The 15841-nt window shown below is 39.8% G+C and overlaps 1 protein-coding gene across 1 annotated transcript in view; it reads right to left on the bottom strand.

Annotated features, from left to right (window-relative positions):
• Positions 1-2216: 2216 nt before the first annotated feature.
• The window catches only part of LOC120304766 (gamma-aminobutyric acid receptor subunit alpha-2-like), a 211418-nt gene continuing 197793 nt past the window's right edge, over positions 2217-15841 (bottom strand). The window contains exon 9 of the mRNA XM_039335715.1: positions 2217-2540. Coding sequence (XP_039191649.1) covers positions 2314-2540 — 227 coding nt within the window. The 3' untranslated portion in view covers positions 2217-2313. The remainder of the gene's footprint in view (positions 2541-15841) is intronic.

Below are 15841 nucleotides of genomic sequence, written 5' to 3'. Positions count from 1 at the left end.
TGTTTTCCAAACAGGTGCACTTTATCCCTTGCCAAAAGATTCCCACTGCAAAAGCCTTAGCAAAACTTTTCATCCAACACATTTACAGATTGCATGGGGCACCCCAACGCATAATCTCTGACAGGGGGGTGCAATTTACGTCTGCATTTTGGAAGGAATTTTTATCCCTCTTAGGAACCACTCAGGGACTGACATCTAGCCACCACCCTCAAGGAAATGGATCGGCTGAAAAAATGAACTCCGTACTTAAGCAATATTTAAGATGTTTTCTTAGTTTCCAGCAGACCGAGTGGGCGGACTTACTCCCCTTTGCAGAAGTTGCCTACAATAATGCAGTCCACTCCAGCACAGGTTACACTCCTTTTCAAATAGCCACCGGTCAAAGTTTCAACCCCATGCCAGAATTAACCCCAAACGAACCAACGATCCCTTCGCTGAAAGAATGGATGGAGAAATTACAAAACATCTGGCCAATAGTCAGGAAAGCACTAGATGAAGCTAGGCAGGCATACAAAACACAAGCCGATAAAAAAAGGGTTGAGCCTACACCATTCATTATAGGAGAAATGGTGTACTTATCTACAAAATACCTAAAGTCCCTACAGCCCTGTAAAAAACCTGGACCAAAATATATAGGACCTTTTCCAATTAAAAGAATCATAAACCCAGTAACAGTAGAATTAGAATTACCAAAAAATCTCAGGCAAATACACCCAATTTTTCATTGCAGCTTGCTGAAAAGAGAGCATCAGTCAGCGTTACGGCCAAAAATCTCCCCACCACCACCTCCAATCATGGTAGAGGGCGAACAACACTTCGAAATAAAGGAAATCCTTGATTCTAGGAGATATCATGGAGCAACTCAGTACCTAGTTGCCTGGAAACACCTCCCTCCCTCACAAAACGAATGGGTCCATAAACGTCATGTCAGAGCCCTGAAGCTATTGAAGAATTTTCACACAGAGTATCCTAACAAGCCTGACTAAATTTTATACTTGTTGTGTTTTCTTTCAGGTGGATCTCTCTTATTTTTAAGAGGGGCCGGATGTCAGAATCCAATTATATTTCATCTTTAATTATCAAATATAGAAACTCCCAATTCTGCCTTCTCTGGATTCTGCCATAAGAGAGAGAGAAGGGGGAGAACAAAGGGACTTTATGGCCCTCACTTCCTTCAGTATACTTCTAAGGAGCTGAATGCTGAATGTGTGTTTATTGTAACCTCAAAGCGTTAGCACCAAAGAACCTTACCATAACAAAGAAGGGTATTTGCCTTTCATGTAGTTTATCTGAAGTCTCCATCCAGACGGAAGAAAGAAAAAAGGGGGTGGAATTGTGATACCTGAAACTATCACGGGAAGGGGGGTTGATTGGGTGGGACTACTGGGGAACCCCTTAAAACCTTGAATGGGAGGGCTTGGACCCCAAGTCCTGTCTAGCACGCCTGCAACCACTTCTTCTTAATAAAGGATTCCTGTTGGAAGAATTATTCCAAGAGTTCTGTCTTCTTAAGATGCAAAGTGGGGTGGGTCCTTACATTATCTTTGGCTTTTTTCCATTCATATCCATCCCTAGAACTTCTTCTCCCAGAACAACATTATTTTGGTTCATATCCCAGAACAAAATAGGCTTTTTTCGTTCTACTTTCAACTGAAAACATCACAAACATGTTTTAATTTAGATGGATCAATAGAACCAGATGTTCTATTTTGTGTTTCATCAAAAAAAAATGCTTCCTGATAAATAAAAAGATTTGTTAAACCTATATTTTTTATTATTATTGCTGCTAAAGCCTTTGGGGGATTTTATTTATCCATCTTAAAACACAGAATTTCTCTACAGAGATCAAACATCTCTGAAAATGGAAACCATTTTTTTTAAATAAACCATTTGCTTTAGTCAAATGAGAATCTGAACAATTACATAAAAGATTATATAAATCTATGATAGCTCTTCATTTAGTGGTATCTTTGGTTTTTCCTTACAAAAATTGTTGAAGATAATGAAATGTGGTTGATGGTTTTGAAGGAAACTTCAAAGGAAATTAAACAAGCATAAATGTGCTAATGGTTTAATTTATGGGCAGCCTTGGGATAATATTTGTTTCTTCAAGATGAAGCAGGTAAAGAAAAGTTCCATATTAGCTGCTTAATTTCTGCTGAAGTGCAGACCCAAACTCTCTACTTCTTTTTCTAATCATTCTTGCTTTAACATACCCTATCTTCATATTGGTTTAAGACTTTATTTTTCAGTAATGGAAAACTATTAACGGAGATGCTGCTAAATTGATTTTTGTTCAAATTGGAAGAAACCTTAAACATGTTTTTGATCACTCACCTTATCATTGACTATGCTTTTTCCATCCCACGCCCATCCTCTTTTTGTGAAGTAATTTACAGTGGCAAATTCTATCAAGGCAGAAAACACAAATGCATAACAAACCGCAATAAACCAATCCATAGCTGTGGCATAAGCTACTTTGGGCAAGGAATTACGAGCACTGATGCTTAGCGTTGTCATTGTTAGCACTGTTGTTACTCCTGTAGGGTAGGAAAAAAAGAAAGAAAAAGAAAGAACCTGGTCAAGGTAATGCAAAATGCATGGAAAGTTTAGCACCAGAGCAAAAGACAATGAAGGGATATGATTGTCAGAACCCATAACTATCTGATTTCATACTTCCCTTGCTCTTCTCTCACATTTCATACTTCCCTTGCTCTCTTTCTCTCTCCCAAATTCCATTCTCTTCTCTCTCTGGGTTCTGCCATACTCCTAGAGGGGAGGGGGAAAGGATCCCAGGTTTATTGCCTTAGCTTCCTCTATTGCTACAATGTAACACTTTGCTTTCCTGCATTCTTTCTCTATTGCTACAATGTAACACTTCACTTCCCTGCACTATTTCTCTCTGTACTTCTTCTCCCTAAACTGTCAACTAGCAAAGGGGGAGGAAGAAAGAATTAAAACCTCTGGAACCTGGCTTATCTCTCTGTTCTCAAGAGAAGGTGCGAAGAGTTGTCTAAACATCGCTGCCACGACCAGAGCCGGCCCAATGTTATCTCCCCTTTCCCACAATGGACGTAAAACCTGGGGATTAGCCGGTTTGAACCATCTGGATGAACTATGGGGTGGGGCTTGCTTGGGGACACTTTAACCTATCGATCTGTATGGGAGCCCCTCAGATCCTATCTAGTATGCCTGCTATCAGCTTCTCCTAATAAAAGTTCCTTTTGGAAGAGCTTGCTTCCATGAGTTCTGCTTTCTTGGGATGAGTATTGAAGTGGGTCTTGACATTGATAGAGAATTGAACTCAAAAGACAAAAAAGTACAGAAATTACAAATAAGATATTCAATGATATCTATGAAATAATATGTTTGGGGTTTATTATTTTAAGCAATCTGCACCCCAAAAAGTCAATACGACAGCTGCAACTGCTCAATCAAAGCCTCACCTCTTTTTTTGTATAGATTTATTAGTTTTTATAGGGTTAGAAATAAGGTGGGGTCGGGGTTGAGGTTGGGATTTGGATTAGGGTTAGGATCAGGGTTGGGATTTTTCCAAATAACATTCTCAATATTTAGCAAACAGCATAATGTCTGGGTTCGTGTGTTTAACAAACAATAATAGATAATAGTTAATTATCATAAACAATATGTTAATTAATCATTCAATAGCCTTCTTCTTGCTAATATATATTCAATATTACATATCACATTCCTTTCTCTCTAACTCATTTTTCTAGCCATTGATACAAATTATCCCATGTTCTAAAGTACACTGAGTCTTCTTTCTCTTTTATATTTAAAGTCAATCTGTCAATTTCTGCAAACTCTACAGTTTTCTTAATTAGTACTTCTTCAGCTGATAAATTTTCATTTTTCCAATGTTGGACAAATACAATTCTTGCTGCCGTTAGTAAATATAGTATTAAATATCTGCAATCTTTCTCATAATTAGCTCCTATTATTCCTAACAAAATTAATTCTGGTTTAAAGTCTATTAGTTTTTAGTCATTTTCTCCAAACATAAATGTATTTTAACCCAAAATCTTTTTGCTTTAGGGCATGTCCATCAGATATGATAATAAGTACCAGGTCTTTGTTTGCATTTCCAACAGTTGTTTGAAGTATTTTTAAACATTTTTGCTAATCTCACTGATCTCATATGCCATCTGTAAAACATTTTATATAAGTTTTCTTTATATGCCACTGCTTTAGTTAATTTAATATTTCTTTCCCATAACTTTTGCCAATCTTCTAATTCTATATTATATCCAAAGTTCTTTGCCCATGTTATCATTGTTTCTTTTACTTGTTCTTCCTCCATCTTTAAGTTTAACAGAAATCTATAGAGTTTCTTAATCAACTTTTCATCTGTTTTTAGCAGTATCTGATCAAATTCTATCTGTTCTTTAAAAAATCCCATTGTTTTACCATCTTTTTCATATCTCGTTTGAATTTGCAGATATGGCCACCATGCTAGATCACCTCTTGTAAGCTTTGTCTGTCTTTCAATTTTCCTTCATCATCCAAAATATCTTTATAAGTCACAACTTTATCGTAGTTAATTAAATTTGGGTAAGCAAAAGCTTCCATTGTTGAAAGCCATTCAGGTATCTTAATATAAATGTTTTCTTTTATTTTTTACCATTCTGAAAGAAGTGCATTGCTTATAAAATGGTTTTGAAAGTATCTATGTATTTTGTTCTTCCCATACCACAGAAAGGCATGCCAACCAATTTGTAGGTTATACCCTTCTAGATATAATAATCTTTTGACTCTAAGCATTATCCATTCTTTAAGCCATGTTAAAATAGTTGTTTGGTAGTATAACCTCCAGTCCAGCAGTCCAAATCATCCACTTTCTTTCGCTTCTTGTAGCATTTTCATTTTAATTCTAGCTTTTTTTCCTTGCCAGATAAATTTCAATATTATTGTATTCAGTTCATCAAAAAAGGCTTTTCCCAGCCTTACAGGAATCGTAAGGAGTTTCTGGTGACATCACTGCAAGATGGGCACTGGAGAATGAATCTCCCTTCCCCAAGCCCGATTTCTACCAGCTGGGGAGTCCAATAGGACCGAAAGTCACCCCATAGAGATGACTGGCCAAAGTGTGAAACTTTGCAGATCGCGGGTCAGCGGTAGCTGGCCCGCTTGATCCAAAGGAGCCCTCGGGACCAGCAGGAAGAAAGGCTGACCACACCCATGCAGTCTGCCAGAAGCAGCTGATCATTGGAGACAACAAATTTTAAAATGGAAGGCAAAACAACCAATCTGGGTGAGACTACTTTTCTTATCTCTCTACAAGTGAAAATACCGGTTCTGGGAAACAGCATTTAAAAGCATCCCTAAGCTCCAGGGAGGGGGGATTTTTTCCTTACCCCTCCCTCATGAACTATAAGTGTTTGGGGGGTGTTAAGTTTTTGGGAAATTAAAACTGACTTATAACAATATTGTGAAGATGACTGAGGCAAAAAAGAAGGATAACTTGGAAAACTTTTGGTTTTATAAATCTTTTTTTGTTTATTTCTTGTTTGGAAACCATCGGGTTTTTAACTTCTTAAACTTTTTCAAAGTATGGTGGGAATAGACATCTAATGACATCTAATGGCAAAACTGAGAACTACATGCAGTCTTGCTTTTCTTTTTGTCTTTATTTTACTGAGTTGCTCTGATTGGAGTAAAACTTGGCTGTATGCCCAGACATATCTTATAATTTAAACATTTTGGTGTCCTGGAGATTGTGGATGGAAAAGAAAGACTCTTTTTGGATTGCCCTGTCTTACAGGATGGATTACAATTATAAATAAAAACTGTGTTTGAATTCATTGGACTTCCCTGGATTTCAAATATAGTTTGACCTGGAATCTTTACAAGCTGTTTTGAAAGAATGAATAACAAGAAATCCCTCCGAACAGAATACTTTGGATTACAAATTTTAATATTTCCCCCCCCCTATTTTTTCCCCTTTGCTCTTTTTTTTTTTTTTTACCATTTACCATTTTTATTGTTTACCTCTCCTATTTGTTAGGAGCCTATTGGATTATAAATTTTGACTTACTTAGTGGATTACAATGTATGATTTAAAGATAAAGATGAGCGCTCCTAACTTATCTAATGTTGGAAAAAAAAGGATCTCCTTCTCCCTCTTTGGCTTCTGCAAGTCCAGTCTATCAGAGATCAATTGATACAATACTTCAACAAGAAAATGCTAATACCTTCTAAAAGGACACTCAAGCAACCCTACAAGCAATTCAAGAGGCAATTGTTACTCATATGGTGGTCACATTGAGAAACCATGAGGAGTTGAAAAGTGATTTTGATAAAATGAATAAAAAAATTAACAATATGGATTCTCAATTTGAAAATTTTAAACAGATGATTACAGATAATTAACAAAGATTTCAAAAAATAGAAGATAAATCAACTGAGGTTGACCAGAAACTAGAAGTTTTAAAAGATGAAAATCAGAAGTTGATCCAAATAAATGAAGAACTAGAAGACTCAATAGCTGGGATGGAGATGGAAAGAGCCTCATACTTTTTAAGATTTCAAAATATAATGGAAGATAAAGAAGAGGATCTCCTAGGCTTAATAACCGAATTATTGGCAGACACATTAGGAACTGGGGAAACAGCAAATGGAAGGAGAATTAGACCAGATCTATCGAGTCAACTCAAACTATGCTAGAAGAAATAAAGTCCCTAGGGAAGTACATGTTAGGTATCTTAAAAGATCTACAAGAGACAAGATTTTGAGAAGAGTAAGAGACAAACCTTTGAAATACAAAGAAAAAGAAATTGTAGTTCTCAAACAAATTCCTAGGAGAATAAGAGAATCCCGAAGAGAATACCAGTTTCTAACTAGGAAATTAATTGAAAAAGGAGTGAATTCCAGATGGCTGATTCCAGAAGGGATTTTAATTTACTGAGATACGAAAAGATATAGACTGGCGACACCACTTAAAGCAATGGTTCTTCGACAACCATTGAGCATTTTTTGGAAAGAGGTGACCCTGAATCCGATATAAAGAAAGAAACAAAGAAGCAGGAAGAAATGGCAGTAGAAGAAGCATTCAAACCAAGAGAGGAGAAAGAAATTAAAAACACATATACAGAAGAAGGAGCAAGACCAAGAGATCAGACACAGATAAGATTGACTAGAGGATTAAGACCTAGATATAATTGAAAGAGATGGAGGAGAATGGGATTTTGTCAATGAATATAAATGGACTAAATTCTCCTTCAAAAAGGAGAAAAATCTTTACACGATTACAAAAATTAAAAATGGATATAATTTGTCTTCAAGAAACAAACATTAAGAGACAACATTAATGTTCCGGTGGATCAAGCAGCTACGATGGCTGCTTTTCACAAAGCAGCCCATTCCTGGGTTGTGTAAAAGCTGCGGGACTTTGACAATCAGCTGTCCCGCGGCTTGAATCTCTTCCCTGGGAGAAAGGGAAGAGAAGAGCTCCCCTGGATCCCCATAATTTCGGGGATCGGAGGGTAGAGCTCCCTCGGAGCCTGAGCCAACTCCGCACTCCAGGACGTCTTTGTCCCGAAGTTCTGGGATGAAGCAAGGCGCCGCTCCCACATCTGCTTTTTTTGGAGGCTTGTGAGTATTCAAATGCAGACGAAGCAGACCAGGAGAAAGTGGATTTAAGATTGATTGTGACTTTAACTCCTGCAAGCATCTTCCCCTCCCTTTTTTTGTTTACTTTCCCTTTCTTCAAAAGGGAAAGTGAAAGGCAAAATGGCGACTGTCTTTCTTGTTTGACTTTGTAACAAAGTTAAAAGTTCATGTTTTAAATATAGAGGCAAGAATTTTGTTCCTCTTTCTTTTTTTTCTTCCTTCTTTCTTTTTATCATTATTAAATGTAGATTACAAGATTTTTACAAAAATTTTAGCAAATAGATTAATGCAGGTTATGAAGGATTTGATTCACAGTGATCATAACAGGATGATACATGAAATATAATGTTAGACAAATTATTAACTTAATTGAGTATTTGGATAAGAACAACCAGATTCCTGTGGCTTTTATATTTTTGGATGCTGAAAAAGCCTTTGATCAATTAGATTGGCAATTCTTATTCTCACTGGTAGAGAAAATGAATTTTGGGGATAATTTTTTACATGCACTTAAAGCTATATATCAGCAACAATCTGCTCAAATTGTTGTTAATGGGGGATTGACTGAGACTTTTAATATTGAAAAAGGGACAAGACAAGGATGTCCATTATCTCCATTGTTATTTGTTTTAACATTGGAGATTTTGTTGATCCAGATTCGAGAATCAACGGTAATCAAGGGCATAAAGATAAGAAAAAATGAGTATAAATTACGGGCTTTTGCGGATGATTTGGTTTTGATTTTGGAACAACTGATTAGAACGGTTGATTGTCTATTAGAACTTATAACACAGTATGGAAAAGTTTCTGGTTTTAAAGTCAATAACCATAAGACTAAGATATTATCTAAGAATATGTTAGCCAATGATAAGGAAAGTTTGGTTAAAGCCACAGGTTTTCAGATGGTGAAAAAGATTAAATATCTGGGAGTATATTTAACTGCCTCAAATGGAAAATTGTATAAAAATAATTATGAATTACTATGGGCAAAAGTGCAAAAGGATTTAAATGATTGGAAAAAACTGCAATTGTCACTGTTGGGGAGAATTTCAGCTGTAAAAATGAATGTTCTACCAAAGTTTCTTTTCTTGTTTCAGATGATACCTATTTTAAAAAAAGATGTAAATTTGGAGGAATGGCAGAAGGGTATCAATAAATTCATTTGGGCTGGGAAAAAACCAAGGGTTAAGTTTAAGATTTTGCAAGATGCCCGAGAAAGAGGAGGACTTAAAGCATCTAACTTGAAATTATACTATGATGCAGCCGCCTTAACTTGGATAAGTGATTGGCTTAATTTAACAAATAAGGATATTCTTGTTCTTGAAGGATTTAATGTATGGTTGGCATGCATATTTAATTTTTAATAAGAAAGTGGACCGGGCTTTCAAATCACATATTTTGAGGAGTGCCTTATTTCGAGTTTGGAAAAAGTATTATTATAGGTTAAACTATAAAATACCTATCTGGGGGATTCCTAGACATGCAATTGAGGGGATTTCTAAGGGGATGAATTTTGATAAAATTTCGTATAAAGAATTATTAATTTGGTCAGGTTCGGATTGGCATTTAAAATCTCTAGATGTATTAAGGCAAGAAAATATTCTACAGTCATGGTTTCAATATTTACAAATAGTGGACAGGTGGACTGTAGATAAGAAAGAAGGAATAACACTAGAAGATGGAAATCTGGTTATTCAGATTAAAGATCAGAGTCAGGCCCATATAAAAAGAATTTACAATGCTTTAATAGAATTAGACTCTGAAACAGAATTGGTTAAAGACTGTATGATTAAATGGGCTCAGAATATCCAGGATCCGATCCCACTGGACTTATGGGAGACAATTTGGATTAGAAATGTTAAATTTACACAAGCTCAAAATTTGAGGGAAAATTTTTATAAAATGTTTTACAGATGGCATTTAGATCCTAAAAAATTATCTTGTATGTATCCAAATTTACAACCCAAATGTTGGAGATGTGGTAATATGGATGCGACATATTTTCATGTTTGGTGGAATTGTAAAAAGGTAAAGGCTTTTTGGATTATGATTTGGTGGAACATTCAAAAGATTTTTAAAAGGAAGATAAAGTTCACCCCTCAATTATTCTTATTGGGTATCTTTGTGGATTTAAATGACAAAGAAACTACTTTAATGTTGAATTTATTAACTGCAGCAAGGTTATTAGTAGGCTCGTATTGGAAGAAGGACTCGTTGCCTACTTTAGAAGAATGGATATTTAAAGTTTCTAACTTTGCAGAAATGGCAAAAATTTCTGCTTATTTGAAGGATCATACACAAGAAAGATATATTATTGTATGGAGAAGATGGATAGATTATATTCAGAAAAAATATGGGACTATAAAGTTTCATTTATTTTATGAGTAAATTTTATAGTAACTGTTGTAGAGATTTGTTTATATGACTTAATTTAAGGGGAGTTAAAGGTTAAGTATGATGTTTTTTTTTCTTTTTTCTTTCTTTTTTTCATTATTGTTAACTTTCTTATTAATAACCCTGTACTCTGCTCTGGGAAGCGAGGGGGGGGGAGGGTTGAGGGTGGGTGGGTGGGTGGGTGAGTGGGTGGGTAATGATAATATAGTCATGGTAAATGCTTGGGCAATTCCCCTATGCTGCGTTCATGTGTGTGAGAGGGATGAGAGGGGAGGAAGGAGTAGGGAGGAAGTAGGATGGTTAGAGGAGAAGGGGAGGGGAAGAGAGTAGGAGGGGAGGAGAGAAAGAGGAGGGAGGTAGGGAAGGTTTAGAGAGGGTGGACGCAGCCTGGGGGGAATGGGCAGGCGGTACCAATGGTTAGGAATTTATTTTAATTGAATTGTATGAATTTATTTTAATTGAATTGTCAGAATCCAATCATATTTCATCTTTAATTATCAAATATAGAAACTCCCAATTCTGCCTTCTTTGGATTCTGCCATAAGAGGGAGAGAAGGGGGAGAACAAAAGGGCTTTATGGCCCTCACTTCCTTCAGTAGACTTCAAAGAGCTGAATGCTGAATGTGTGTTTATTGTAACCTATTGTAACCTCAAAGCGTTAACACCAGAGAACATTAGCATTAACAAAGAAGAGTATTTGCCTTTCATGTAGTTATCTGAAGTCTCCATCCAGACGGAAGAAAGAAGAAACGGGGTGGAATTGTGATACTTGAAACTATCACTGGGAAGGGGGGTTGATTGGGTGGGACTACTGGGGAACCCCTTAAAACCTTGAATGGGAGAGCTTGGACCCCAAGTCCTGTCTAGCATGCCTGCAACCATTTTCTCTTAATAAAGGATTCCTGTTGGAAGAACTATTCCAAGAGTTCTGTCTTCTTAAGATGCAAAGTGGGGTGGGTCCTTACATTAGACAGGACTTGCAAAATTAATCCACCTGGAAGGTAGACCCTTGCCGGGGGATTTTGCAAAAATTTACCATGTCAGACAACGAAGCAAGAGAGGGAGAAAACTCCCTGGAAAGAGAGCCGCTGACCCAGTTGGAACCTTGCCAGACGTTGGGATCCGAGAGGCCAGATTTCTCAGAAGAAGAAGTGGTGGAGACACAGGACCACAAGCCTCACTGGTCGATGGGCGTTGGAAAGAAAAGCGAGTGGGGAAAGGAATCAAGAAAAGTGACCCTGAGACGGGGGACCAAGCAACCAGAATGGAAGCAGGAGATGGAGAAATCCCTGCACGCAAGTGACGAGGGAGGAAGCTGTATGCCGTACTCAGACTGGATCCTAGAGAGAGCTATTGACCTGATGAAGAGAACTCTCAGCTCCCTAGGAGAGGAGATTCCTGAGCCCTACGCCCGCCCCAGTTCCTGGAGCCACAAAGGGAGAGACACCGAGGGGGACGTGGAACCTGCAACCCCAGGGACATTTACTGATCCAGGAGCTCCCACCCCCTACCGGACCACAGATGGAAATCTGGACGGAAGACACTACCACCCACAATGGAGGCACCGATCCATTCCAAGACGTCCACCGTTGGAGGTGAAATTCAAAGGGGAGCCAACACGCTTGGGGTTTTTCCTAACCCAAGTCCTCAGCTACATGGAGGAATATGGGCAGGACATCCCCAGCGACAAAGCCCGCATCCGGATCGTGCAATCTGCCCTGGATGGACCAGCTGCAGATTGGGTGGTGAACCTGCATGACTCCAATGCCCCAGAACTCAGTAACTTCAACCGTTTCATGTCCTCTTTGAGAAGACGATTTGAAGACCCCCTGGCTGATCGCAAAGCCCGTGAAAGAATAACAACGATGAGGCAGGGCAAACGCCCAGTGGCTGAGTATACACAAGAATTCCGAGCCATTGCCAGCAAACTGAATTGGCCAGAAGACATCCTCCTTGGCCGTTTCAAAGACGGACTAAACTATGATCTATATGATGCTTGCCTGCCGCGAGGAGACCCACATCGACTTGAGGAATGGTACGTCTTGGCAGAGGAAGCAGAGATCGACATATTGAAGAGGCATCGCCGAGGAAAACAATGGAGCCGCCCCCCGCCTGAGCTGACACACCAACCGGTGAAATCATCGGATACAGCCAAGAAGCAGATGGGGTGTTTCAAGTGCGGAAGAGAAGGGCATCGAGCTGTAGAATGCCGCTCAAAGGCCCCCCAGCACAACCCAGACAGATCCCCAATCAACAAACCCAGAGGGTATTCAGCTAAGCCAAAAGAAACAGCCATGAAAATGATGGAAATTGCAGAAAACCCAACCTCTGCTCACCAAGGGGAAAGAACTCCAGCCTACACCACAGGGACGGTGGATGCCTCAGATGACAGCTCGGAAGGCGAACCCCTGGTAAGTGGACGCATCACACCCATCTTCAAAACAGTGACTATATTAATCCCCCCCATGCCCGAAGCTGTGAAGGTGAAAGCCTTAATAGACTCTGGCTGCACCCGCTGCCTCATTAGCCCAACACTAGTGGGGAATCTGGGCATCCCATCCAGGAGACTGGAACAACCAATCTCATTTGGCCAGCTAGATGGATCCATAGCAGGGGGGGTGCCAGCTACCCTAGCCACTCTGCCAATACACCTCTCCCTGGGCAACCATGAAGAGGACTTAACGTTTGTGGTGACCCCAGGTATGGAATGCCCAATGATTCTAGGGATGGAATGGTTGAAAAAATGGAACCCCTGGGTAAATTGGAGGACGACAGAAATCAAATTCCCGAAGGGGGACCCTATGGACTTAAAACCCCAAGAGAGGCTACCAGAATCAAGAATAGAAAAAGCATCCATAGGAGAGGAAAAAAGATTAACAGAAATACCAGAGGAATATAGGGACCTTGCTGAAGTCTTCAGTGAGGAGAGGGCGAATGAGCTTCCCCCCCACCGACCCACAGACTGTACCATTGAATTCAAGCCTGGGGCAAAACTCCCGAAACCCAGATTATACTCCATGAGCCCAAAGGAGAAGGAGGAAATGGAAAGATTTATAAAAAAAAACCTGGAGAGAGGTTTCATTGAACCAGCTAAGCCTAAAGTGGCTGCCCCGGTCCTTTTTAGAGAGAAGAAGGATGGCTCTTTACGTTTATGCGTGGATTATAGGGCCCTGAACACAATCAGTGAAAGCAACCTATACCCGCTGCCCCTCATGAAAGACATGCTGTCACACCTATCGAAAGGGAAAATTTTTTCTAAACTAGACTTAAGGGAAGCTTACTATCGCGTGAGAATCAAGGAAGGGGACGAATGGAAGACTGCATTTAACTGCCCCATGGGGTGCTATCAATTCAAAGTCTTGCCATTTGGATTACAAGGGGGCCCTGCAGTCTTTATGCAATTAATCAATGACGTTCTAAGGGAGCACCTGTTTAAGGGGGTCCTTGTTTACTTGGACGACATTCTTATCTTTACCGAAACAAAAGAAGAACACGTCAAACTTGTCAGAGCGGTTTTAAAGAAGCTGCGAGCCGCTCACCTATATGCCAAACTCTCAAAATGCGAATTCCACCAGGAAAGGATAGACTACCTAGGCTATCGCATATCCCCACAGGGCATTGAAATGGACCCGGAGAAGGTCAAAGCAGTACTAGATTGGGCACCACCCCGCACAAGAAAGCAACTACAAAGCTTCCTGGGCTTTGCAAATTTTTACCGCCAATTCATCCCCTCATTTGCACAGATAGCTTTGCCCCTCACTAACTTACTAAAAACGAAGGGAACATCCTCAGTAAAACCTAGCCAGCCACTAACATGGACAATGGAGTGCCAAGCAGCGTTTGAGAGACTAAAGAGACTTTTTTCTGCCGAACCAGTACTAAGGCACCCAGACATGGACAAGCCCTTCATAATACAGGCAGATGCAAGTGATGTGGCAGTGGGGGCTGTGCTATTACAAGAAAATGATGATGCAGTATTGCAACCCTGTGCATATACATCCAAGAAACTCACGGAAACAGAACAGCGCTGGCCCGTATGGGAGAAGGAGGCTTATGGGATACGTTGGGCATTACTCACGTGGCGACAGTTCCTGGAAGGCAACAAAATCCCCTTCCAGGTGTGGACTGATCACAAAAATTTGGAAGCCCTGAAAACTTCCAGGAAACTCAATCCCAAACAAGCCCGCTGGTCCCAGCATTTTCACCAGTTCCAATTTAAGCTCAAACATTTACCAGGAAGAAAGAACTTCCTGGCAGATGCACTATCTCGCATGCCCCAATATAACAGCGCACGAACCACAGACTCTAGACCAATAATGGCAGAGTCACAACTGGCAGCACCAGTAACCACAAGAACCCAAGCCAAATTAAAACCACAACTGGACAGCCAAACTGGAATTGAATTCAGAAAAAGTTTGGAAACAGATGATTGGTTCCAGAAAAACAAAAATGTGTGCACAATGAAAGACGGGTTGCCTTGGATAGGGGAAAAGTTATATATACCAACAACTCAAAGAGTAACTTTCATGCACCTTTGCCATGACACAAAATCAGCAGGGCATTTTGGATTTGTAAAAACTTTACATTTAATTAAACGGCAATTTTGGTGGCCATCCATGAAAAAGGACATTGAAAGTTATATAGCCAGTTGTCCAAAATGTGCCACGGCAAAGAGGTTGCAAGGGAAAGTGCCAGGACTATTGCAAACAGTGGCAAGTCCCTCAGCCCCCTGGAGAGAAATAGCCATGGATTTTATAGTGGAATTGCCAGAAAGCAATGGGAATACTGTGGTCTGGACGGTCACGGACTTGTTTTCCAAACAGGTGCACTTTATCCCTTGCCAAAAGATTCCCACTGCAAAAGCCCTTAGCAAAACTTTTCATCCAACACATTTACAGATTGCATGGGGCACCCCAACGCATCATCTCTGACAGGGGGGTGCAATTTACGTCTGCATTTTGGAAGGAATTTTTATCCCTCTTAGGAACCACTCAGGGACTGACATCTAGCCACCACCCTCAAGGAAATGGGGGGGCTGAAAAAATGAACTCAGTACTTAAGCAATATTTAAGATGTTTTCTTAGTTTCCAGCAGACCGAGTGGGCGGACTTACTCCCTTTTGCAGAAGTTGCCTACAATAATGCAGTCCACTCCAGCACAGGTTACACTCCTTTTCAAATAGCCACCGGTCAAAGTTTCAACCCCATGCCAGAATTAACCCCAAACGAACCAACGATCCCCTCGCTGAAAGAATGGATGGAAAAATTACAAAACACCTGGCCAATAGTCAGAAAAGCACTAGATGAAGCTAGGCAGGCTTACAAAACACAAGCCGATAAAAAAAGGGTTGAGCCTACACCATTCATTATAGGAGAAATGGTGTACTTATCTACAAAATACCTAAAGTCCCTACAGCCCTGTAAAAAACTTGGACCAAAATATATAGGACCTTTTCCAATTAAAAGAATCATAAATCCAGTAACAGTAGAATTAGAATTACCCAAAAATCTCAGGCAAATACACCCAATTTTTCATTGCAGCTTGCTGAAAAGAGAGCATCAGTCACCTCTACGGCCAAAAATCCCCCCCCACCACCTCCAATCATGGTGGAGGGTGAACAACACTTCGAAATAAAGGAAGTCCTTGACTCTAGGAGATATCATGGAGCAACTCAGTACCTAGTTGCCTGGAAACACCTCCCTCCCTCACAAAATGAGTGGGTCCATAAACGTCATGTCAGAGCCCCGAAGCTATTGAAGAAGTTTCACACAGAGTATCCTAACAAGCCTGACTAAATTTTATACTTGTGTTTTCTTTC

The sequence above is a fragment of the Crotalus tigris genome, unplaced genomic scaffold, assembly GCF_016545835.1.
Source record: "Crotalus tigris isolate CLP2741 ecotype Arizona unplaced genomic scaffold, ASM1654583v1 scf7180000017648.698776, whole genome shotgun sequence".
NCBI classification, from domain to species: domain Eukaryota; kingdom Metazoa; phylum Chordata; class Lepidosauria; order Squamata; family Viperidae; genus Crotalus; species Crotalus tigris.
Note: the sequence above shows the minus strand (reverse complement) of the source record. Positions and strands in the feature narration are given on the sequence as shown.